Genomic DNA, 22,087 nt, shown 5'->3' on the forward strand with positions numbered 1-22,087 from the left:
CAGCAGCTCTGTGTAACTGCTCTGCAGGCCTTATCAGCAGCAAGGCATAATGGAGCTCTGTCTGCAGCCCTGGCCTTATCCGCACAAACGTCAGTGGCTGGGCTTTCCTGCTTCTCAAGGTTTGTTCCACTGCCAGAACAATACCCATCTCCACTTCTGAGGAACAAATATTACTTGTTTTCTCCTCCTAAGTATGTCTCTGGAGTTGTGACTCAAGCAAGCACTGCCTGGAGCTCAGCTTTTTCAGGCACCTCCACAGGGCTAAAGGGGATGGTGCATTTCCCCAAAACAGCATTAGCCAGGAAGAAGCACCGCAGGATAAAACTGATGCTGCAGACATAGCACATTTCAAGAGAATTCAGGAGCTTCCAGACTTTTCTTCATTGTCTTGCTTGTGCCCTAACACACCATCTTTTTACAAGGTACCATTTTTGTTGATAAAGTCAGAACCCATCTAGTGAAAAGCCAAAGAAAGCTCTAACTTGAGCTTTCAAAGGCACAACCAGTTCAGAACAGTCACAGTGGGAATTCAATAAATCTTAAGGGAGAGGGTCACTGAAGGGCAAAGTAAAGTGCTACGTTTTCCTGTGTTTCCAACCGAAGCCTTCCAAGCTTCAGCACAAATGTGCTGGTTTAGACCACAGCTATGTATTTGCCCATAACTATAAGAGAAACCAGCGGGCAAGCAAATAGGACACCACCCTCACCCTCCAGCTTATTTAGCTCAGCAATGTTCCTGACCATGGAGTGAACTGGCCAGCAAGGAGTCTCAAAAGTCCCACAGCCACCTCACCAACTTCAGGCACAAGAGGAATTCTCCTTCCCATCACATGTCAGTCCTTGGCCATCCACTTCCAGCAGGAACCACCATTATCCAACCGACTCTTCTGCAGCAGCAATGCTGAGAAAGGACAGATTCCTCCATTTCTTACTTCTGGTGAACATTAAAATGCCTCTTTGCATGTGACTGAACATCTAACAAGCTTTTCTGCATTGGAACTCTGTGCTCTGCACTGTCCACCAGCCCATGCGCCTTTCTATCACCTAGAAAGAGATTCTAGATTTGCTTACAGAATGTCAGTACAGGTGTTGTGGAGTTCAGAGCCCAGAGCGAATTCCTGTGAGACTTTTTTACGAACAGCACTGTGTTAGACTCCCCACTGCCCATTCAGAACCACACTTTCAGACCAGTAGGATAATCCTTACAACCATTTAACTCACACAATATTTATTTTCTGTCAATTCAGAGCTACAAAATCAAATGCTTTGCAGAATTTCCCTCAAAGTATTTCCCTCTGTCAAGCAATTTTATAATGATAAAAGGTTACTAACTTAATAGAATCTTTGACACACGTTTCTGGTAATTCACATTCTGAAAACATCCCTTAATGGCTGTATTTCTCCCCTTACCACAGATCTCAGTCCATTGGGGTCTACTCCACTGCTTTCACAAAAATTTACACCAGACTTACAGGTTTGTAGCCACACATCCATCCTACTCCAGTCACTCATCTTAAACACTTCCGTGACACCAGCTTTCTTCCTGGCCTTAGGAATTTCCCCAGTTAAAAGCCTACAGGAAATCATTATTAATGGACCAAAGAGATCTTCAACCAAATTCTCTACTTTTTAAGAGAAAAATGCACGCAAGTTATCCAATCCTGCTGACCTTAGTTTCTGCTGACAATGAAAGCAGAACGTCAGAATCTCTATTAACCATGTCTTCCTCTCTTCCACACATAGAATTATTATCCCATAATGGACCAAGTTGCCATTAACTCTGTGTGCATGCATTCCTGACACAATTTTAAAACCTCACAATTTTAAGATTCTTACTATACACAAAACAACTCTTTCAAAGGAAAATGTAATTTGAGAGGGGAAAAAAAAAAAAAAATAGAAGGAAGAATCCCAGCTAGCAGACTTCAGCTTGGCATAATAAATTTCCCAGTTACACACAAAACCCAAATCTAACTCCAGCTAAAGAGGAACTAAAATACGACCATCAACTCCTGCAGAACTGAGAAGGCACATTTTGTTCACATTTAGTGCACACTTCATAAAAATGATCTGCTGCAAGCATTTAGCAAGCAACTTAAAAATCCTCCTATTATGACTGAAGAAATAAAATCTACAGAAAGTAATCTTTATTTCCACTCTTACAGCAGGCTTCAGGTCCTCAATAAGATATCTGTGGCAGCAAATTTCACTTCCAAAATCTTCTGCAGCTAACGAGAGACATGCAGCAGACCTTTCTAAGAATGTTGGGAGACGATGCCTGCTCTTTTCTTATGTGTGCTTTCAGTCTTTCTAGGACAGTCATTGCAACTATATTCAAAACTTTGTTTGCAAAAAAAAGAAAGTAAAAAAAAAAAAAAGAAAAAGCATTCAAAACCTTTAAACACTGTTTTGGGTCCATGAAAACGAAACGTACTATTTGAATTCTACAGGTATGTTTGTTAAACTGAGACAGCAAATCAATTTACAAACCTAAAATTATTACCATGAACGACAGCTAACAGGATCAGCACAAATAAAGTTAGTGCTTCAGAAAATTAGCAGCACAAAAAACAAGCTCTGTTCTTAATCTTCAGTGTAACCACTGGGAGAATATGTGTGTATATATATATATATATATATGTATATATAGGCATATATATATATTCCTCTTTATGTACAAACATTTAACTCACTCTTGAACAGGCATGCAACATGCTACTTATGTGCATAACAGAAACAAAACTTACATTCAACCTTAGAAAAGAGAGGAAGAAACTAAAAGAGAAAGGAAATCTGGGGAAAAAATCAGAATTCTAGACAGTCATTGAAAAAAAAAAAAAAGAAAAACAAATAGCCCAGACACCTGCAGATCCAAAGAAGCAAAACTGAGAGGAGGAGAAAGAAACTCAGTGTGGATTAAATGTAAAGGGATCTAAGTCATTAACAGGAGATCAAAGAGACATTGGAAGGGAGGCAAGGCTTTACAAATATCTGAGATAGGAGACCTTGGAAGAAATATGACTGGGATAAAATCATTATGGCTCACACTAAAAAGCTAAAGGGAGTAAGATGATGGCTGGAGTTAGCTAGAGCCCATTCTTGATTATAAGTCGTATGATGACAGAAACCCAGGTTTCTACTAAATAAGACCAAAGAGAAAAGAAAAAAAATAATAAATCAGGACTGTTATATGGTAGAAAAACTAACCTCCAGAAGAAGAATTGCTAGAGACACCCATCAAGCCTAGCCTAGTGAACAAAAACCTTATACATGCACATCACTCTTGCACAGGATCACTGCATGAAAATAACACCATCTGGACCCAGAAAACTTGCCTTCATGAAAATGCAAACTGAGCACTAATTGATTTTGTTCCTGCACAACTGACAAACTGAAAGCACAGCAACTTAACTACAAAAGCTTATATCAGCCAGAGTTCTGGGACATCAGTAGCACTACAGTACGGTACAGCGTGGTACATAAGCCGTAACTATAGGAGCTCCAACAGCAAATGGTAGGCTAAGCTGTAAGCAACACAAGTGATATGAACAGAAGCTAGAGGCAGGACTGAAAAAAAAACAACACAACAAAATACTTCTGCTTCCACCCTCATTGCATAGGAAAAGAAGCTCAGTACTTAAGTGACCCTTCACAAGCTCTTCAAGAAAACAGAGCAAAGAGGTGCAGGAACAATCTTAGTACTTATATAACAGAACTACTTAGACTAGTGACCAGCAGATTCTAAAATACAGGAAAAAGAACAGCAAAGTCAACTGGTTAAAAAGTTTGGAAATCTTCAAAACTGCATTTTTAGTCATCAGGTCAGAAAACAATAAATCAACTGAAAATGGAATATGAGGCACTAATGTAAACATAAAAGCAAGTTTATAAATAAAGCAAAAAAATGTAGTCTTTAAGGTACTAGAAAGCATGAGAAAAAAGAAAGGAATCACACCAATTCTCAGTTAAGGAAGCGTGCAGTATGTCTTCACTCCCCACTTCTATCTCTTCTCAAAACAAGAAAGCCCCACACATTCAGATAAGCCATAATAACTGTTTCAAGGACAAAGAAAGGAACAAGAGGTTAGTTGCAGATAGCATAATTATGTGCCCATGGATAGAAAATTCTCAGTACATCCACCGCTCTTGCTCCAGTCTTTATCTTGGTGTGTGTAATGAGTAAAGGAAACCACAAGCCAACACAGATAATTCTCTAACTGTGAATGCACATATGCAAATATCAGTATTATGATGGGAAAATGTCCAAGGTACAAAGAACAAGGGCTTCCAACTAACTCCCTTGCCTTCTGCAGGACAACAAGACTGGAGAACACGGTTCCTTGGACAATTCATATAGCTGCTACTAACATCAATTCTGCACAGGCAGCTGCCACAAGCACAGGGTCTAGCTGCAGCTGGTAGACATAGATCTGGAAACCTCAGCCTCATGTGAGAAAATAAAAATCAAAACATTATTTCCAATTCTCTGGGGAAAAGCGGTCTGCTCCCAACGCAAGCAGGCCTGTGGGGCAACAACTGGGCCCCAGCCTCCTCTGTCCCAGAAGACTCCCAGACCCTGACTCTGGTACAGAAAGCCTCAGATGAGACCTTTGATACATCCTGCACAAGCAAACAAACACAACTGTTTCTAGAGTTCCCAAAATCTTTCCATGCTGCTACTTAGACATCCACAGAATCTTCAGACACAATAAAAACCTGAGGGGAAAAATAATTCACCCTTTTTTAGCGATTCATCTCTGAAAATCACCACGAGCTTCATCTCTTTCACCGATACAGAAGAAATGCAGCATATAAGCAGTCTGTGCTTTGCTTAATAAGCATGTGTGACACTTCAGAAGTTAGTTAGAAAAACACAGGCACCTACATACATGGGAAGCTGCAAAGAAAATACTTCAAATGAGAAGCTGCAAGCTTAGCAAGAATTAACTGGAGAATTACCTGGAAACATCTAATCAGGGATGCAGAACCCTGCAACACTATGATTTATTTAACATAGTCAAACAATGTCCACAGGCAATGCATCAAGCAGGAAATGACAAAGCTGCAGGAGATTTCCGTCATCTAGTTTAACCTGCATGTTGATCAGAATTTACCTTCATATTAATCACCTGAGAACGCAGGCTAACACTCTCTTAAACACCTCTCATGATTATGCTTCACTTAACTCCTTGTCCTTATGCAGGTCACTCCATTGCTAATTGCACTTCTAGTTAGAAGAAAAAGTGTCTACTGTCTAATTTAATTTTGTCTTTTTTAGTTTCAAGCCGTTGCTCCTTGTTATGCTGTCTCAAGCACTGTAAATAATCCCTCCCCCTCCTCCATATTATTACCTCTCAAATATTTATAGACTGTTATATCCACCCTTAGTCTCCTTTTCTACGAGCCATACATCATTTCTGTCACCCTTCCCTCTATCCTTTCAGATTTATCTATGTCCTTTTATAATGAGATGCTCAAAACTCTTCTGTGGTGTTCCCAAGTATGGCTAAGCCATCACTGGAGAGAGGCAGACACAACCCCCTTGCTTAACAAGCAATGCCTTTTTGAAGAACTCTGAGCAAAAAGGCCTGTGATTTCTGTAGAAATAGAACATATCACAGCCATGGCCAGTGCACTGCTGAGTTCATTACAAAATGACATCAGAAATGAAAATAATCTGTTAGGGGAAAGCTTCACCCCAAACTGCAGAAGGTCTTCAGAGGTTTCCAGCCTGAGATTTCCATAACTTGGAAAACATCCGACAGGCAGAAGACAATCTCCAGAAACTGCTTTCCAACACAAAGCCCAACTTGTGCTTGTGTCAAAGCAAAACTGCTGATGTTCCTAAGCTCCCAAACATTATTCTTTTTCTCTCATTTTAACTATCATCTCAATGAGAAAAACTGGAGAAAAAGCAGATTGTTATGGATAAAAAAAAGTGTTAATCACAGGTAAAAGATGCTTTTTTTTTCCCGTATGTTAGAATCATATTATCATTTAGGCTGGAAAAGACCTTCAAGATCATCAAGTTCAACTGTGAGGAACAAAGGTAAAACATTCCAGCTGTTAACAATCTAATTAGAGATGTATCATGTTCAATCCCGCTCTTTCATTTGAACAGAGAGGTTCGCTGGCTATAGGAGAAGCTAGGTTAAAACACTAGGAAACAACTGATGGAGCTTCGTGACTCTCAGTATTGAAGGAGAGTCAGCAGAACCAGAGGGCAAACAGCAAATGCAACTGGTAAAGTACTGGCAGCATGTACAAGAGGAGAAAATGATAACTGGAAAGCAGTGAGACAGCAGTGACAAAGGGCACGGGGAGATGACTACTGCAGGCTCACCAAGACTTGCAGCCACCATGACAGACAAAGCAGCTAACATATTTCAGACTTCAATACACTGACTTAATAAGAAAAAAAGTAGGCATTTTGAAGATTCATAGAATAATTTAGCTTGGAAGGATCCTCTGGAGCTTCCTTCACAGTTGGATTATGTTGCTTAGGCATCATCCACTTCAGTCTCCACTACTCCAGGGTGGAGACTCCACAACCTCCCAAGCAACCTGTTTCCTCACTTGAGCACTCTTCATGGTGAAACGTTCATGGCACCTTCCTGATCTTGCTCATCAGTTGATCAAAATGAGACTTACTTGACGAAACTGAAATTCTGACTGCATGTAATGCTAACTATAATGACTTAAAGGGATTTTCTTTCAAAAATGAAATTTATTGTTTTTTTTTTTTAAAAAAAAACCCATTATATCTATCAGACCATTATATCTTTCAATTATAACAGCTCATTTTTTCATCCTATTACTTAATACAGCACAACAATGACTAAAAGCCTGTAGCAGCAATGTTTGAAATCACAAGAATCATAAAAAAGGTCAATGAAAAACAGAATATCCAATTAGGTACAATCATGCTAAAAAGGTAACAGAAAAGCAAAGGAAGAGAAAAGAAGACAAATTATCAAGATAAAATCTCATCCATCCCTCAAAGAGTTTCAATATGAAGGGGGAAACTACATACAGCAAGGTAAGAAGAACACTATTTTGTTTCCATCATGCATAGTAAATGTAACAAAGGGAAATAACAAGTGCAGGGTTATTACTTGTATTTGCTGACAATACCTTTACCTGGTCAGCCAGTGATAGTACAAAGGCATGTAAACAATGTAAGCAAAGCCAACAGCAAACAGAGCCCTGCAGAACACAGAAGGAGGAGCAGGTATGTAGGAGCATACAGTAATTCTATCTATACTGAATGCTTCTAAATTAGGCAAATGAAAGCACAGGAAAAAAAAAAAGAAAAAAAAAAAAAGGACTATTTTCCAGAGCTCTCCATTACCTCTCCTGCAGCTATCCCATTTCACAGAGGCCAAACATGACTCTCTGCATGTGACCAAAAGGGAGGAAAGGTGCAAAGCTGCATGTCTCCTCCATTTAGTGTGCACAGCTCTCACCTGAATTTCCTCCATGAATGACCATGCTTTTCTCCTCCAGCGATTTCTAAATATTAAAATTGCAGAGATGGAAAACTAAACTGACACGGAACTAAGAAGGATCCAGGCTTAAAAACATTGCACTGAGACGTCTCGAGGGCACATTTTAAGTACTTTTCTACCACCTTTTCCTGAGGTTTCACACATTTGCTAGCCTAACCAAATACCACTGCCCTACAGAAGGAAAGACAATTGCTTTAGATGCCCTGCAATCACAACTTGTTGCCCTGTATAATTAGCCATTGTTTTCAAACAACCTGTAACTCTTTTAGAGAAAACACACAGGAACTGCAAAATATATTTTCAGTTCAGCCACCCTACAGATGTCCAGATGGTTGCTATTTCTCCCAGGAAAAACAGGAAAAATAACAGGAGGAGTTTGCCCCTCCGGAGCAAGCACGGCTGCTGAGCCTCAGAAGGAAAATGGGCAAACCCCTATGTTACGACTGTAATAATTCATTTTTCCTCCCTTAAAAAACAGCATGTCACAAAGGCATCTGAAAAACAGTCTCCGGCCTCTGCAGGTGCTGCAATATTTCTGATTTGCTGATAAAATGGATACAGTGAGGAAAGACTCTCTGCCTGGCACTATGTCTGATTTGTGTGACTCCTTCATACATTACTCCTCCAGCGGCAAACAGTGCTCTGCGTGGTGGACTTCAAAAGACAAACGACTCTTGTGAAGCCGAAAACTTACCCAAGGAAGAGAATTACCTCTGTCAAAATGATCTCTAACACATGTCATACAGGAACTGCAGCTCTCCCAGGAGCCCCAGACATTTCCTGGGCTGGCAGGGAGCTGCTAATTCCCACTGCAAAGAAAAGTTGGAGTCTGCCTGCGTTAATTACTGTCAGTTCTTACAAGATGCACACCTTACCCTATCAAACTGAGGCACTCTGAGAGGTGCTCTGACATGAGTGAGACCTGCCTCTCATTTCTTTGGTGCTGTGTTAATTTAATTCAATATATGCAAATATGCAAATAACTCCCACTGCCCTTCCTCCATTCTCTGCTAAAGACTAGGCCTCTTGCTCTGCCTTCCCGTAGGGTACCAGTAAAATGACAGAACAGAATCATTAAGGTTGGAAAAGACTTCTCAGACTATCTAAATCCAATAGTTAACACTACTGGAAATGGCCTGTGGAGCAGGACACACATCCAGGTGCTGTGCTATTATCACTTAATGCAAGGCACTGACCCCTTCAGAAACATCTCTTTAGCTCAAAAGAATATTCACCTGTGTTATTAACATCCGCACAGATGATTAAAAATGAATTGCATTTCCTTTTTTTTATGTTCTTTTTTTTCTTTTCCTTTCTCTGCCTATCACAAAATCATTAAGAATGAAAAGGCCTCTAGGATCACCTAATCCAACAACAGCCTCTCCTCACTATGCCCACTAACCATGTCCCTCAGTGTTGTCAGTGGCACATCTCCACAGTTCTCGAACACTTCCAGGGGTGGTAACACCATCATCTCCCTGGGCAGCCCAGGAGATGCCTCACCACTCTTTTCAAGAAGAAATACAAACTGTCTATACAACAGAAGTCAACAATGTTGATGTCATTTTCTTGTATACTCAACTGCTCTACCTATCAGGCAGAAGTTCTGCAGAAAAAAAAGGACTTGCCTGGAGTCAGTGCCTTTCAGTCCTGGTTGTGCTTAGGCATAGTTTTTACTACACCTGTGAACAAATGTAGCTTGTTTTTTGCCTGTTTTTGCAAAGGTCAAATGCAAAACAAAGAGGTGCAGTAGGGTGGAAGGACTGCCACCAGCCCACTGTGGCTCATCGCACCTGGCTGCATGGCTCTAGGGGACCCACACCTGATGGCAGCACCTTTACAGCTCCTGCACTACACTGGAACTCTGCAGCTCTGCAGACAAGCAGCCAGTGAATGAATGGTTGCCAGGACCGGCAGAAACAGAGGAGGAAATGTGTTTGGAGAGCAAAAACTCTTTGTGAATCACTACTTGCAGGTCCACACACCATGAAATTCAATGCAGTGCTGGTCTATTCTGAGCTAATTTTATTTCTCAAGTGAAAATAATGAAACATGATGGACAAACACTGATTTCCTCCTTCCTGCTAGCTGCACCAGGCAGCATATGGAGAAGCAGTGCTGCCTGGGCAGCAAGGAGCAGTGGGCCCCTCACCAGTACTGACCTGGTGGTGCGCTTGCTGCTGCTGCTGCTGCTGCTGCTGTGCTCGTGGAGTGCACAGGGCTGCTGCTGTCCTGCAGGAGACAGGAGCTGTTGCTGCTGCTCTTCTTGACAACTGGCTCTGGGGCGCTGGGCAGGGGCACGGGATGGCTGATCCCCAGCTCCTCTTCCTGGGCTTGCTGCCTCCTCAGTGCAACCTGGGGATGAGAAAGCAGACATAGGGCTCAAGCAGTAATGGCAGCAAAGCAAGGCTCAAACCCAAGGCAGGGTTTTCTTCTCTGTACTTTACAGAGCTGACATCATGATCCAGCCAGTGGGTACGGGAAGAGAAAAGAGAACTTACAAAGCTATTTAAAACCCCTTTTCCATGCAAATACCTGTGAATGAACCCCTGAAATGCCGGGGCCACACATACAGTAAAGCTGACTGTATAGCTGCTTTTAGTTAGAGCTGTCACAAGCACCACACTCTGCTGATAAACAGCTCCCAGGGACAAGAGATGAGTCTGCTTTACTGTAAGGCAGTTCTTCATGAGGGCTTATCCATGCAACCTGGTGCTCCTCTAAAGCCTGCTGGGCTGCCTTGCAGCTCCCTGTTGGAAACCATGCACCCACAAAGACCTTGCTGGAGCAAAACAGGCTCTGGAGCAACAGCAGTGTCGGGGAAAAAGCAGGAACTGCTGCTACTGTGTGATGTGCATCAGTCCTCACTGGGACACTGCAAGATGGCTCTCTGCCTCCTTCCTGCCTCTGCTGCTCTGTATGTGCTGTACTCAGTAGACAACGAGGGCTCCCCAGCAGACCTCTGGGCAGCAAGGCAGTCCAGCATGGCTCTGCCCATGCCAAGCCCTAGCACACAGCCAAACAGCCTGCCTACAGCCACCTCGCTTCACCTTGCCACACGGCTGCTGGCCTCCACCTGCATCTGAATCCCAGCGGATCTGCCCCAGGCTGCAGGCTGCAACCACGGGCTCTTCTTCCAGAAGTTCTCCCGGATGAGTCCCCAGGATTCCCCTCTACACCCTGGCCATTCTCAACAGCAACGCCATTCTAACACAGCCATGGTATACCACCAAAGAGAAATCAGCGACAGCTGGTGAAACACTTTCAGAGCAAAGCGTGTAGGTGTGCACACACTGCAGGACTCAGCCCCTCTCCTTGTTCTGACCCCACAAATCAAATCAACAGCCTTGACCTGCAGCATTCCTCTAGTGTGGAAGGACTGCTGCAGGGATACATCAGACGGAGTACATACAGGCAGTGTGGAGCCCACTCCAATACGGCTCAGTGAGGGAGGGACGGCCTCAGTGCCACCTCCCAACTAGGCAGGGAGCAGCAACCCAGATGTCACCTGCGTGGTCTGACAGCCCTGTGATCGTCTGATGAACAGTCCTGTGCAGGACAGGATGCAGCCTGCTTTGCTGCCAAACACCACGGGTTTGTCATTTAGGTTTAGGTGTGCCTGGCTACACACCGAGCCTCTCCACGCAACACGTGGGAAGTTTTGAAAACACTGTTTTAAAAACCTGCTTTTTAGAAATGAGCTCAACTAAAGCCACACAGGCTCAGGAAAAAATGGATGTACTGAATGCAAAAGCTGCAAGTGGAAGAGAGCTACTAATGTCTGGTTGACTAGGTTATTCTTTGGCTAAATGCAAGTTGTCTAGGAGGAGACAAAGCCCAATTTGACGTTAATTAGAACTTCTAGAACAGATTCACTTAGTGGAAGGTCACAAGCGCACTTCAGTTTCGGCCGCTTTTAAAGCAGAAGCACGGGCAGATGTTTTACAAGCACTGCCGGGTGCGTTCCGCTGCCGCTCGGAGCGCAGAGGTGAAGCAGCCCGGCTGCAGCGTCGAGGACACCCGCGCGCAGACGGACAGCGAACGCTGCCCGAGCGCCTGCTTCCGTCGGGAAGGGCAGCGGCTCGCTCCGCCGGCGGCCCCGGCCCCGCTCCCCCCGGCCCCGCCGCGCGGCGCGGAGCCGCGGACGCTTCGGGCACCGCTCCGCCGCCCCGCTGACTCCCGTCTCACCTGCGCGGCCATCACCCGCTGCCGCTCGGCGATCAGGCTGCACTTCTTGCACTGGCAGTCCCGCCACATGCAGAACCGCTTGTGCCCCTTCAGCGGCGAGGAGTAGCCGTGGTTGCGGCACCGGGCGCACTTGGGCAGACGCGGCAGCTTCTTGCCCGCCGCCGGGACGGCCGCCATTTGGGCCGCCGCCTTGCCGAGGCCGCCCGCCTTGTCCCCCGGCCCGGCGCCGTCCGGGGGCTTGCTGACGGCCGGGGAGTCACCGGGCATGGCGGCCCGGCGAGGCTTCGGCGCGGCTCTGCCCGGCCTCGCCCCGTCCCGTCGCGTCCCGTCCCGCCACCCCCCGCGTTTTGGCGGGAGGCCGCAGCCCGGCCTCGCCCCTCCCGCCGCCGCCCCCCGCCCCCGGGCTGCCAGCCGCCACCCCTCGGCCCCGGCGGGCCGGGCGCCGGAGCGGGCCGCCCTGCCCGCCCTCCGCGCCGGGCCCCGCGCGCCCGGCCCGGCCGCGCCGTCGGGGCGCCCCGCGCGGCCCTGCCGCGGAGCCACGGCGGAGCCGTCGGGAGCCCCCGCCGCCGGCGCCCCGCGGCCGCGCTTCGTGCCCCGCCGCCCGCGGGTCGGTGCTTCCGTGGGCCGGGGGGGAGCGCGGAGAGCCGGCCCGCCCGCTTGGTGCCGGCTTCAGACGGCCGAAGCCGCGCGCTGCGGGGAGCCGCGGAAGATGCATTTCTCTTTTCCATAGGATCCCGCTCAGCCCGGCGCGACGTGATTTACGGCCCCAGGCGGCTCTACAGATATTATTTACAGTATTAATATTTCCTCTGTTACACCTTTAAATCTTTCCGGGCTCAACTTTAGATGACGCTATCTTCATGGTGAAATGAAACTATTAAATTACATCTCCATCTAAGATGAATGACAACTGTCACAGGAGTGACTCGACAGAGATGAAGCAGAAAGCGCCTGAGATTACGCGGGGCTGATTTATAAAGATTGCATAAAGATTTCTATAACCCAGCTTCATGACTCAGCATATCGGATGGTAATAAGTTACAGTAGGTAGAAATTTATTTCTGCTGGAAGAAGCCAAGGAGAGCTTCTCTCTCCCTCTCCCCCCCCCTCCCAGCAGCCCTCTCCCGCTAGCCCTGCACGGGCTGAGCCCGCAGACCGCCGGCCGCCAGCACCAGCCCCACCGGGGAGAGCCTTGCGGCACGGTGCTTTGCAGTACCGTCCGTTAAGCAGGTTGAAACATTTATTTGATGGCACAGATGCGCGTGGCATTGCCCTCCTCACACTGATGTGCCCCGGCTGAGCCCAGCCTCAACCCGCAGCGCGGTGCTGCGACCGCAGCTCCGGCGGGCGGTGACCGCGCGTTTTCCTGCAGGAGCAGAAAATGAACGCAGGTGGCCCCGAACGGGAGTCAGACCGTTCTGCTGCACAATGAACGGTGTATCTCGCTGATGTTTAAGCAGGCGAAGATGCAGGCGGGCGTCCTTAGCTTCCTAGACTGAAAGTAAAATCCGTTACTGAATGAAGCCGTTTGCAGTCTTGTAGGGGCATTCCGAAGTTGTTGGCTGCAAGTCAGCCCTGAAAGGGAATCTGAAAGGGTTAAGTTCTTTTGTGACTGGGTAAGCCCCGGCAGCTGCTGTGCGGCCGTTCAGATGCGAATCGTCCTGAATGAAAAAGGAGATGAAAAGGAGGCTAAATCTTCGGAAAAAGGAAACAAAACAAACAAAACTACGACAAAACAACTTTTCGAAGTGTGAAAAGATAGGAGAAGAAAAAGGTCAGCAGAAATGACGGGAGGAGGAAGAGAAAAACTGGAGGGAGTGAAAAAGGAGAAAAGAAACATGGCATGTGGAATGGGCAAAGACAGGCAGTAATAGTAGTCAGTAACTGCATACAGGTGTTTTTTTCACTTACGAACTAAGCAAGACAGCTGAAAAATGACTCACAAGATGCAAGTAATGCAACAGATCCCACAAGAGCACAAATTCACCTGTCTTTCATGTAAGTATTTCATAGTCCTGCTTTTCAGGAAATGACACAGATCCCCGTTATCCATGATGTTATGAAATCTATTGGTGAGGAGTTAAGTATTAATTAAATTAATTTAGTTTTCTGGGTGAATGCCACCACAATAGCGAGGTGCCCGCTGAGCACAAGGGCACAGCCAAGCCTCCAACTATGCATCCCTTTGTTTTAGTTTGCTCGTGCCACACTTAGAGGATGGTTTTAGCTTGTAATGTTGCTCTATTTTTTTTTTTTTTCATGAGCATTTGGTGAGGATGTTAACGCATGGGGCTGGCTGTCCATGGATTCATGTGGGAAGGAGAGATGGTTGTCACTACACACAGCTCTAATACAGACCTGAGCAGTCTTACTGCAAGCCTTCAGGAAATCAGATTCACTTGTTCAGTGCGGCTGGGTGCTTCTAGTTTGATGCTAGCAGTGATGTTACTGACTTGGCATCACTACTATTTGCTCATACCTTTGGAAATAAGGACCTTTAAGAATTGTTTATGATGAAAAATTCTAAGAAGAGCCTTTTTACTGTGCCTAGATGTTTTTGCACAAGTCTCTCAAGTACAAAATGTCATCTGTTTGCAATGATCTGTATGCTGTTGTTTCAAGTCTTTTGATGATTCTTTGCACCTAGAAAAAGTCATATTTGCTGACAGAGCCATTGACTCCAGGAACAGCTATGCCTCCACCGTTTCATTTGGCATGCCTGAGCAGCTCAGTAGAGAGGACACAAATTAAAAAGGTCCTAATTCTGACAGTGTTGCTTGCAGAACAGAGATCACTGGTTTCATCAGTGTCAGCAGGTTGAGTACATTCAGGGCTTGTCTCCCCCATAAAAAGATTCCAAAAAGATTTCTGTGTTTGGTTAGGAAACTGGGAGGAGATTGTATTACTCCTTTGTGTTCCATGGCTAAACCAAGAGTGCTTCTTTATCACACTGTTCTGAAAAATGAATGTTTTTTCTGTAATTCATACTCTGTAATTCTGTACTGAGCAAAGTAAATTAATCATTTCTTATTTAAAGTAGCTGGAAAAAAAGAATGCATCAGTCCATGGCCACAAAGGAGTACAGTTCTCCCCTTTCCTCCCAGTAGCTCCGTTAGACCCCAGCCTTTGTCCCGCAGTGATGTTGTCATTTGTTTGGGTACCACAGCCCCCATGGCCACCTCTCTGCAGCAGTGAGCAAGGGCTGGATGCAGCCAGGGGCAGTGCAGCATCATCTTCTGTTCCAGACACACAGACCTCTCTTCATGAGACTTCAAACCCTCGTGTTTTTCTCTGCATCCCAAGATTATGTACCGCCTGGGTCTCTGCTGGATCTGATCCTCTTTAACTTTTGTATGTATCCTCTTTAACTTTTTGCTGCTCCAAAAGTATTGCCTCCTATTTTATGATGTTGGACCATGACATCAGAGGCAGATGTTGGTGCTATGGCAGTAGAGGCTGACCCTTCCCACCAATATCTTGTTACTTTTTGTTGCCATGAGACAAATGGCAGCAGAGGGGCAGTCTGACACAATGGCATCTGATGTGGAAATGTGGACGGAGCAAAGGGGTGCAACTGAATTCCTCCATGTGAAAAAATGGCATTTCATTGATGCTTGCTGAACATTTCCGGAGACCAGGCAGCGAATGTGAGCACAGTGAGGTGGTGCATAAGTGCATTTCAGCAGTGCTGACAGTGCTGTGAAAGACAAGCGCTGTTCCAGTTGGCCATACACAGCTGTCATACCACAGAATGAAGAGTATCTCAATCAGCTCATCTGTGTGAATTAGGTAATGGTGTTGACTATGTTGAAAAATAGCGTTTTGTAGCTGAAAATTTGCTATACTTAATGGTGTTATTGTGTTCTTTGTATCTGTTGTAGTTTCCATGCAAATAAATAGGAGGCATTACTTCCAGTGCAACCATCAGACATACGTATGTATTTGTTTGCAGGCAGTGGGTCAAATCAGTGGGTTTTTGCCCCCTTCCTTGCAGCAGATCTTTTTGACTCCCCTAGGTCATTTTACGGACCAAACCACAGGGGTAGTTGAGATCTTCCAATAGAGAGAGATCAGCAGCCGGAGTGCTAAAAGACAGAAGTGTGCATAAACTTTCCAGACATAGGGAACAAAATACCAGGAAATAGGCAGGGGGAGCCAAGCAGAAGAGAGAAATATGCCAGCACATCCCTTGGAGCACTGGCAGTGACTGTGAGACACCTTGCTAGCTGGCTCCTGGTAGCTTTCATCTACAGCTGTAGGACTACGGATGCCCTGACTGCTACGCGGCCATTGGTCAGCAGAACAAACAGTGTACAGCTGCTCCATCTCCAGTGCTTGTGCTGTGACAACCCACACATGCCATTTATGCAAGCGATCTTCCTGTGTCGGTAGCCCCCCATGCAAAGGTAAGCATCTTCTGTAGGGATGGACCCCAGCAGGACTGTGACAGCTGAAACGAAGTGTTCTGTATGTACTGTACTGTTTCCAAAGATAGTTCAGGAAAAATCCAGTAGGTGGCATAAAGAAGCCATGCTTTTTTTTTTTTTTGCAGTTTTACTTCAGTTCATTCCTTATTTTAAACCTGAAGTTTTGTCTGCTGGCTCTTAAAACAACCCTGCAAGCAGTGTTTTGTATTGCAAGCACAGAATTTTCTTGATACTTTCTGGAAGTATATGTATTTTTTGTGTCTTTCTTTATTTGTGCTTTGATACAGGTTATGATTCTAATACAGGTTGCACTACAACCTGGAGGTGAGGATTTCTTCTCAGAACAGGCAGATCCAAACACAAACCTTGCATTGAAATGTCCCGTGTTTGAAAGGGTTTAAAATCAGTTCCAGCATTGTCGGCTAAGACACTTCTCTGTTACACGATGACGTAGGGTTAGCACCAGCAGCATCACTCAGCATCACTGGAATCTGACAGTCCACTAATTGTTCTTGCTAAAAGTCCATTCAGGCAAACCGAGTCTTTTATTCAGACATAAGCTTCTGAGAGCTTCATTTCTCCGTGCTCCAAGAAGTGCTTCTGTGTACCTTCAGCACTTCTCAGTTGCCCATTTGCACACCCAGTGATCAGGTTTTTCCATGACTAATGAGAGTCAGACATTGCATTTATATTTACAGGGTATGGGGCCTTCACGTGCCTGTAACCCCAATGTGCTGCTGGCCTTCTCTTCAGAATCCCGTCTCTCTGCGGTCCCAGTCTCTGGCTTTCGCTCACTGAGTGAACACCTGAAGCAGCTTATGGCACTGCAGCCGCTCAGACCTTTGCTTTTTCTTTTTAACCTTTGTGCAGCCTAGGAGAGGCATGTGGACTCGGGGTGTCTCATTCCATCAGTCAGGAAGGCTGCTGCTCCCTGCTCTGCTTGCAGAGCTCAGGTCAGCTCAAAGCACTCAGTTCATATTCCCTTCCCTCAGGAAGACCAGGTGTGACACGTCCCCAGGGGCCCTTCCCAGAGAGCACAGGCCCGCTGGTGTAGGAAACCTGGCCAGTGAGTGGGGGGCTTCCTTGGCACTTAGATTGCCCAGCGTTCTGGTGGTGTGGAAGGAGATCTCTACATCAGCAATTTCAGATGAGCTGCAGCCACCAAAAGGCACTTGTCTGAGCAAAAGCATGTTGGCTAGCAAGATATGCACTTGATGAAATCTAGAGTTTAATGTTCAAAACCTCAGGGTTTTAGTAAAAGCTACTTACGTGAAGACCAGAAAAGCCTGTTTGTAACAACAGAAGGCCCTTCCCCTTCGCTCTCGTGAGACTGGCCAGCAGTGTGGGCCCATAGTACTGAAAGAAAGCACAACTCACCAGAAATAAAATTCACTCCATTACATATGCCACATACTGTACAAAAACAAGGGAGTTTTTGAGTACAGTGAAGCAAATAAAATCAACATACTCTTACTATGCCTCATAATGTCTCATCTGTGACTAGTTTTTCTAGTAACAGATAAAGAAAATATTACTGTTTCTTTCACTGAACACTTGTGTTCTGTTTCCAGTTTTCTTCGTGCAAAGCGGAATCATTTCATGACTGACTTAAGGACTGAAGAGGATATACTGTCAGCTGCTTGGTTCAAAATAAATAGCCAAATATTAAATGGCTAAAATAACAATTATTAAATTGTTAAATTGGCTATTTGGAAGCATTATTAGGTGCAACTTTTTAAATATCGGTAAAAAAGTGAATGTGGGGAAACCATGGGACTGCTCCTTCTCAGTCTTCATTGCTCATTTTCAGTGCACTTAAAAATTAATTGGATCCAGTGACTTAGAACATTGAAGACTCTTGCATGACTCATTAAGCTGACACTTCTAACATTTGTAATTTGCACTGTAAGAGTGATAGAATCACATAACCCATCTATGCATCTGAGCTCTTTCATCAGGGTAGGACTAGTGCAGGGAATGCCCTTAGAGTTGAGTATTGTCATCAATTCAGCTGTAAGACATCTGTAATGGAGCCGTGTTTGATAGACTGCCAGAGTGTGACAAACTAAGCTCCAGCCTCTAAAAATCACCAACACAATTAATTGCTACTTTTTTATTTATAGTCTTCAATTTTTAACGGATACTGTTAAATTCCCACTTCATTGAGCAAGTCCATTGGTATTTAAAGGAACAAATAGATCATTTCAAGTTATGAAGCACTTGTTTTATTAACTGCTTTCTTTTTTAATTATGCAAGATCCGATTTTACATTCCTCATCTTAAATAAACCAAAACTGATGGAGTTCTGGGTTCTGAGGGGCACGTTTAGCTGCACCGAAGGTGCAGATTTTGCTGTTCTTAGCTTACTGGCTGCCCAATTGTTTGCATTCCCCAGAATTTCTGTTCTTGATAGAAGCAAATGAACGGTTACAGCAGCCTTCTGCGCATTGATTTTCACAGGAAGGTTCAGAGGAATGCTGATACGGAGCCTTGGTGTCCTCATCCCTGGTCCCTGGAGCAGAGATCCTGGAGATGTGGATCCATCTGTCATGGACAGCCTTGCAGGATGCTATCAGAATAAGGATAACCACAGCAGTCAGTTGGCTTCCTCAGGTAATGCTTTCCTACCCTATCACTCTACATCAGTCAGCATGTCGGGGTTGGTGATCTCTGCATATCTTATATGCATGTTGGCTAATTAGGAGTAATTGAATTTCTCTAGTTCTGTTGGCTAGAAGGTGCTAAGGAAGTTGACACATTTGTTACAAACAATTTCAACTGCCAAGCTATTAATTAGGTTGGCTTTGTCTAGACATGGGGCTGCCTTGTCAGGTGATGGGGACACTGTGTGGAAACTAATTAAGCCAACATTCTAATTTTCTGTCATCCCTATGCAAACAACCTCCTGCAGATGCCAGAATAAAAGTATTTGAAGCCCAGCTCTATGATGCTGGCCAAGTTCACACAAGCACTTGCATTGCCTGAGTAAGACCTATTTAAATACAATCAGAATTTAAAATTATATCACACAGCCCACAGTAAGGTTGAAAACAAAGAGCACCTTTGTTGCACAGTGCTTTAAGATGCCTGTTTTTGAGAAATGAAGACATGGAGATTGCCTTTCTGGTACTGAAAGTTCTCTTTCCTGAGCTCCAGGTGCCTGACGGTGGGTAGGCCACAGCTCTGAAATTGCCCAAGAATCCATTAACAACACATACCCTGCTGTCCTTGGGACTCCCTGCATTCTATTTGTGCGTAGCCCAGCTGCCTGGATGTGCCTTAGTCAACAACCCACTGCCTTGTGATGTTCTGCTCTGCTGGGTTAAGAATGCAGACTGTAACCAACTCCAGTGATTGACTCCTATGTGCTCCAGAGAAACTCCTTCTTTCATTGAAAGTGAACAAACCAGGCCATTAGAAACCGAATGAAAATTACCTTTCCTTTTTTATTTTAAAATATTGCCTGCTCAGATCTTGACTTTCCCATTTGTTAAGATAGATGTTGTGCAGTCTGGCAATGATATATCAAAAAATACCTTGCATTTACCTTGACTTCCTATTCAAAGAAGGTCCCTAACATGATTGCTGTTGTCATTATTAAGTTCTAAGGGGCACCACTTTACCAATTCAATGAATACTAATGAAAGACAGTGGAAATAACTTGTGCCAGAGAAGTGAGAGGAGGCTGCACAGGTAGTTGTAGTTCACAAGTGGATGGTGGTAGGAGCAGACAGTGCAGTCCAGCACTGCAGTTAGGAGCTCAAACGCTGGGTTGCACAGCCTCCTCCTGGCAGGAGGTGGAGGAGCAGCTCTCACACTCTTGGCAGAGTTGCTAGAGAGCAGTGGGAAGGACAGATGCACCATGGTGAGAGATTCGTTAGTTTGCTCACAATCGACAGAGCTGGAAAGTAGTACAGGAGCCAGAGATGGGAGCAAGTCGCATGTTTTCTTTGTAAATCTGCATTCTGTGTTACACTTTAAGTAAAACTTCAGGATATCTAGTTCCTAGCTCAGCTTGTTTGGTTCTGGAGCAGCATGTGCAATGTTTCTGGTCCTTGTGCCCCTCACTAATGCTTACTAGCAGTGGACTACAGAATTCTTTGGGCAGTCCTGAGATATGCAGCCTGTTTTCCTGTTTTGTATCCATCTTTGAATAACTGACTTTTTCTTTCAGACTTCTTCAAGACAACTATAGACAAACTATTATTTGCTGGAAGAAGGCTTCAGCCCTGTTCATCTGCTGCTATAAATTATGGCACTGGCTCTTTTGATCTGGCTGCTGGTCAGTGATCACAGAATGGCTTAAGTTGGAAAGGACCCTGAAGATCACCCAGTTTCAACTCTCTTGCCATGGGCAGCAACATGTCACCAGAACAGGCTGCTCAGGGGCCCATCCACCTTGGCTTTGAACACCTCCAAGGATGGGGCACTCACAGCTTCTCTGGGCAGCCTGTGCCACTGCCTCACTGCCCTCTGAGTAAAGAATTTGTCAAATCCTAATCTAACAAACATCTAATTTCCCCTCATTTATTAAGCTATTGCTTGTAATATAAAGCTATTACCCTTGTCCTGTCACTATCCAACCATGTAAAAAGTTGGTCCCCCTCATATTTATAAACTCCCCTCAAGTGCTGGAAGGCTGCAATGAGATTTCTCTAGAGCCTTTTGTTTTCCAAGCTAAGCAAGCCCTAGTGTCTCAACTCTTCTTCACAGGAGAGGAGCTCCAGCCCTCTAATCATCTTTGTGGCCTTCTCTGGACCCTCTCCTACAGCCCCCCATTCTTCCTGTGCTGGAGGCCCCAGATCTGGACGCAGTACTCCAGATGGGGCCTCACAAAGGCAGAGCAGAGGGGAACAATCCCCTTCCCTCCCTACTGGCCATCCCTCTCCTGATGCAGCCCAGGATATCATTGGCCTTCCGGGCTGTAGGCAAATATTGCTGGCTTGTGTTTTTTATCCACCAGAACCCTCCAGGTTCTGTTCTGCAGGGCTGCTCTCAATGAGTTCATCTCCCAGTCTGTACACATATCTGGGATTGCTCTGACCAAGTGCAACACCTTTCACTTGGCCTTGTTTAACCTCACTAGATTCATATGTGCCCATTTTTTTGTGCAAGTCCAGGTTCCTCTGGATGGCATATCTCCCTTCTGTTGTGTCAGCTGCACCACTCACTCATCGTGGTGTCATCAGCAAACTTGCTCAGGGTACACTCAATCCCACTGTCTATGTCCTTGATAAAGATGTTGAAGAGAATCAGTCCCTGTAATGACCCCTGAGAGAAATTACATGTGACCATCTCCACCTGGACATAGAGCCACTAACAATAACACTCGAGCTGTGACCATCCAACCAATTCTTTAACCACTGAATAGTCCATCCTTCAAATCTGTCTCTCTTCAAATTGGAGATAAAGATGTGATACAGGTCCATATCAGAGTCCTTGCACAGGTCCTTTGTAATGGTGGGGGACAAGTTTGTGCATGTGTCACACTTCAGGCACCAGAAATAAGTCTGTTTTACCAGCTTGCATGGCAAGTGATTTTGTTCATCAAGGAAGTCATCATGTAATGTGAGGGAAGCTTCAGTTCCTAGGACTTGTCTTGTAGATAAATTTCCAAATCTTGTGCGGGCCAGTGCATCAAAAGCCATAAAACACCACCCTTAGATTTCCATGCAGGTAACATCAAGCTTGTCCATGCTGAGCTGGGAGAGCTGCAGGGGCTTTGCAGCTTAACACAGTGTTATGCATGCCTTTCTTTCTGTGGAGCTTACATTTCTGCTAGCAGATGTTTTGCAGCTCTCTTCACTGCTTCCAAAAGCAGCACTGGGACACAAGCCACAGCTCTCGATCCCAGATCTTGGGAGAATATGCTTGGGCAGAAGTAAAATAAACAAGAGCATAACACAACACTAAGAAGTACATACCTGCAGTCCGGTGAGTGTGGCTAGAGGTGGCTGCTCCCAG

At 45.2% G+C, this 22,087-nt stretch overlaps 1 protein-coding gene and 1 long non-coding RNA gene across 3 annotated transcripts in view; one reads left to right on the top strand and one right to left on the bottom strand.

The window, feature by feature from the left end:
- Nucleotides 1-12,057, bottom strand: part of DMRT1 (doublesex and mab-3 related transcription factor 1) — a 53,961-nt gene extending 41,904 nt beyond the window's left edge. Inside the window, exons 1-2 of one of the 2 annotated variants that reach the window (XM_031610320.2) lie at nt 11,697-12,057; nt 9,671-9,863 (exon numbers count right to left, since the gene is read on the bottom strand). In XM_031610320.2, the coding sequence (XP_031466180.1) occupies nt 9,671-9,863; nt 11,697-11,963 (460 nt within the window). In that variant the 5' untranslated portion in view covers nt 11,964-12,057. The remainder of the gene's footprint in view (nt 1-9,670; nt 9,864-11,696) is intronic. The other variant, XM_031610319.2, reaches the window with a different exon arrangement.
- A 1,248-nt stretch (nt 12,058-13,305) lies between these two features.
- LOC116240025 (uncharacterized) lies at nt 13,306-20,486 on the top strand. The gene is made up of 3 exons (XR_004169210.2): nt 13,306-13,694; nt 18,584-18,736; nt 20,298-20,486. It is a non-coding gene; the product is annotated as an uncharacterized LOC116240025 (long non-coding RNA).
- The last annotated feature ends 1,601 nt before the right edge of the window (nt 20,487-22,087 follow it).

The sequence above is a fragment of the Phasianus colchicus genome, chromosome Z, assembly GCF_987193195.1.
Source record: "Phasianus colchicus chromosome Z, bPhaCol1.hap1.1, whole genome shotgun sequence".
Lineage (NCBI taxonomy): Eukaryota > Metazoa > Chordata > Aves > Galliformes > Phasianidae > Phasianus > Phasianus colchicus.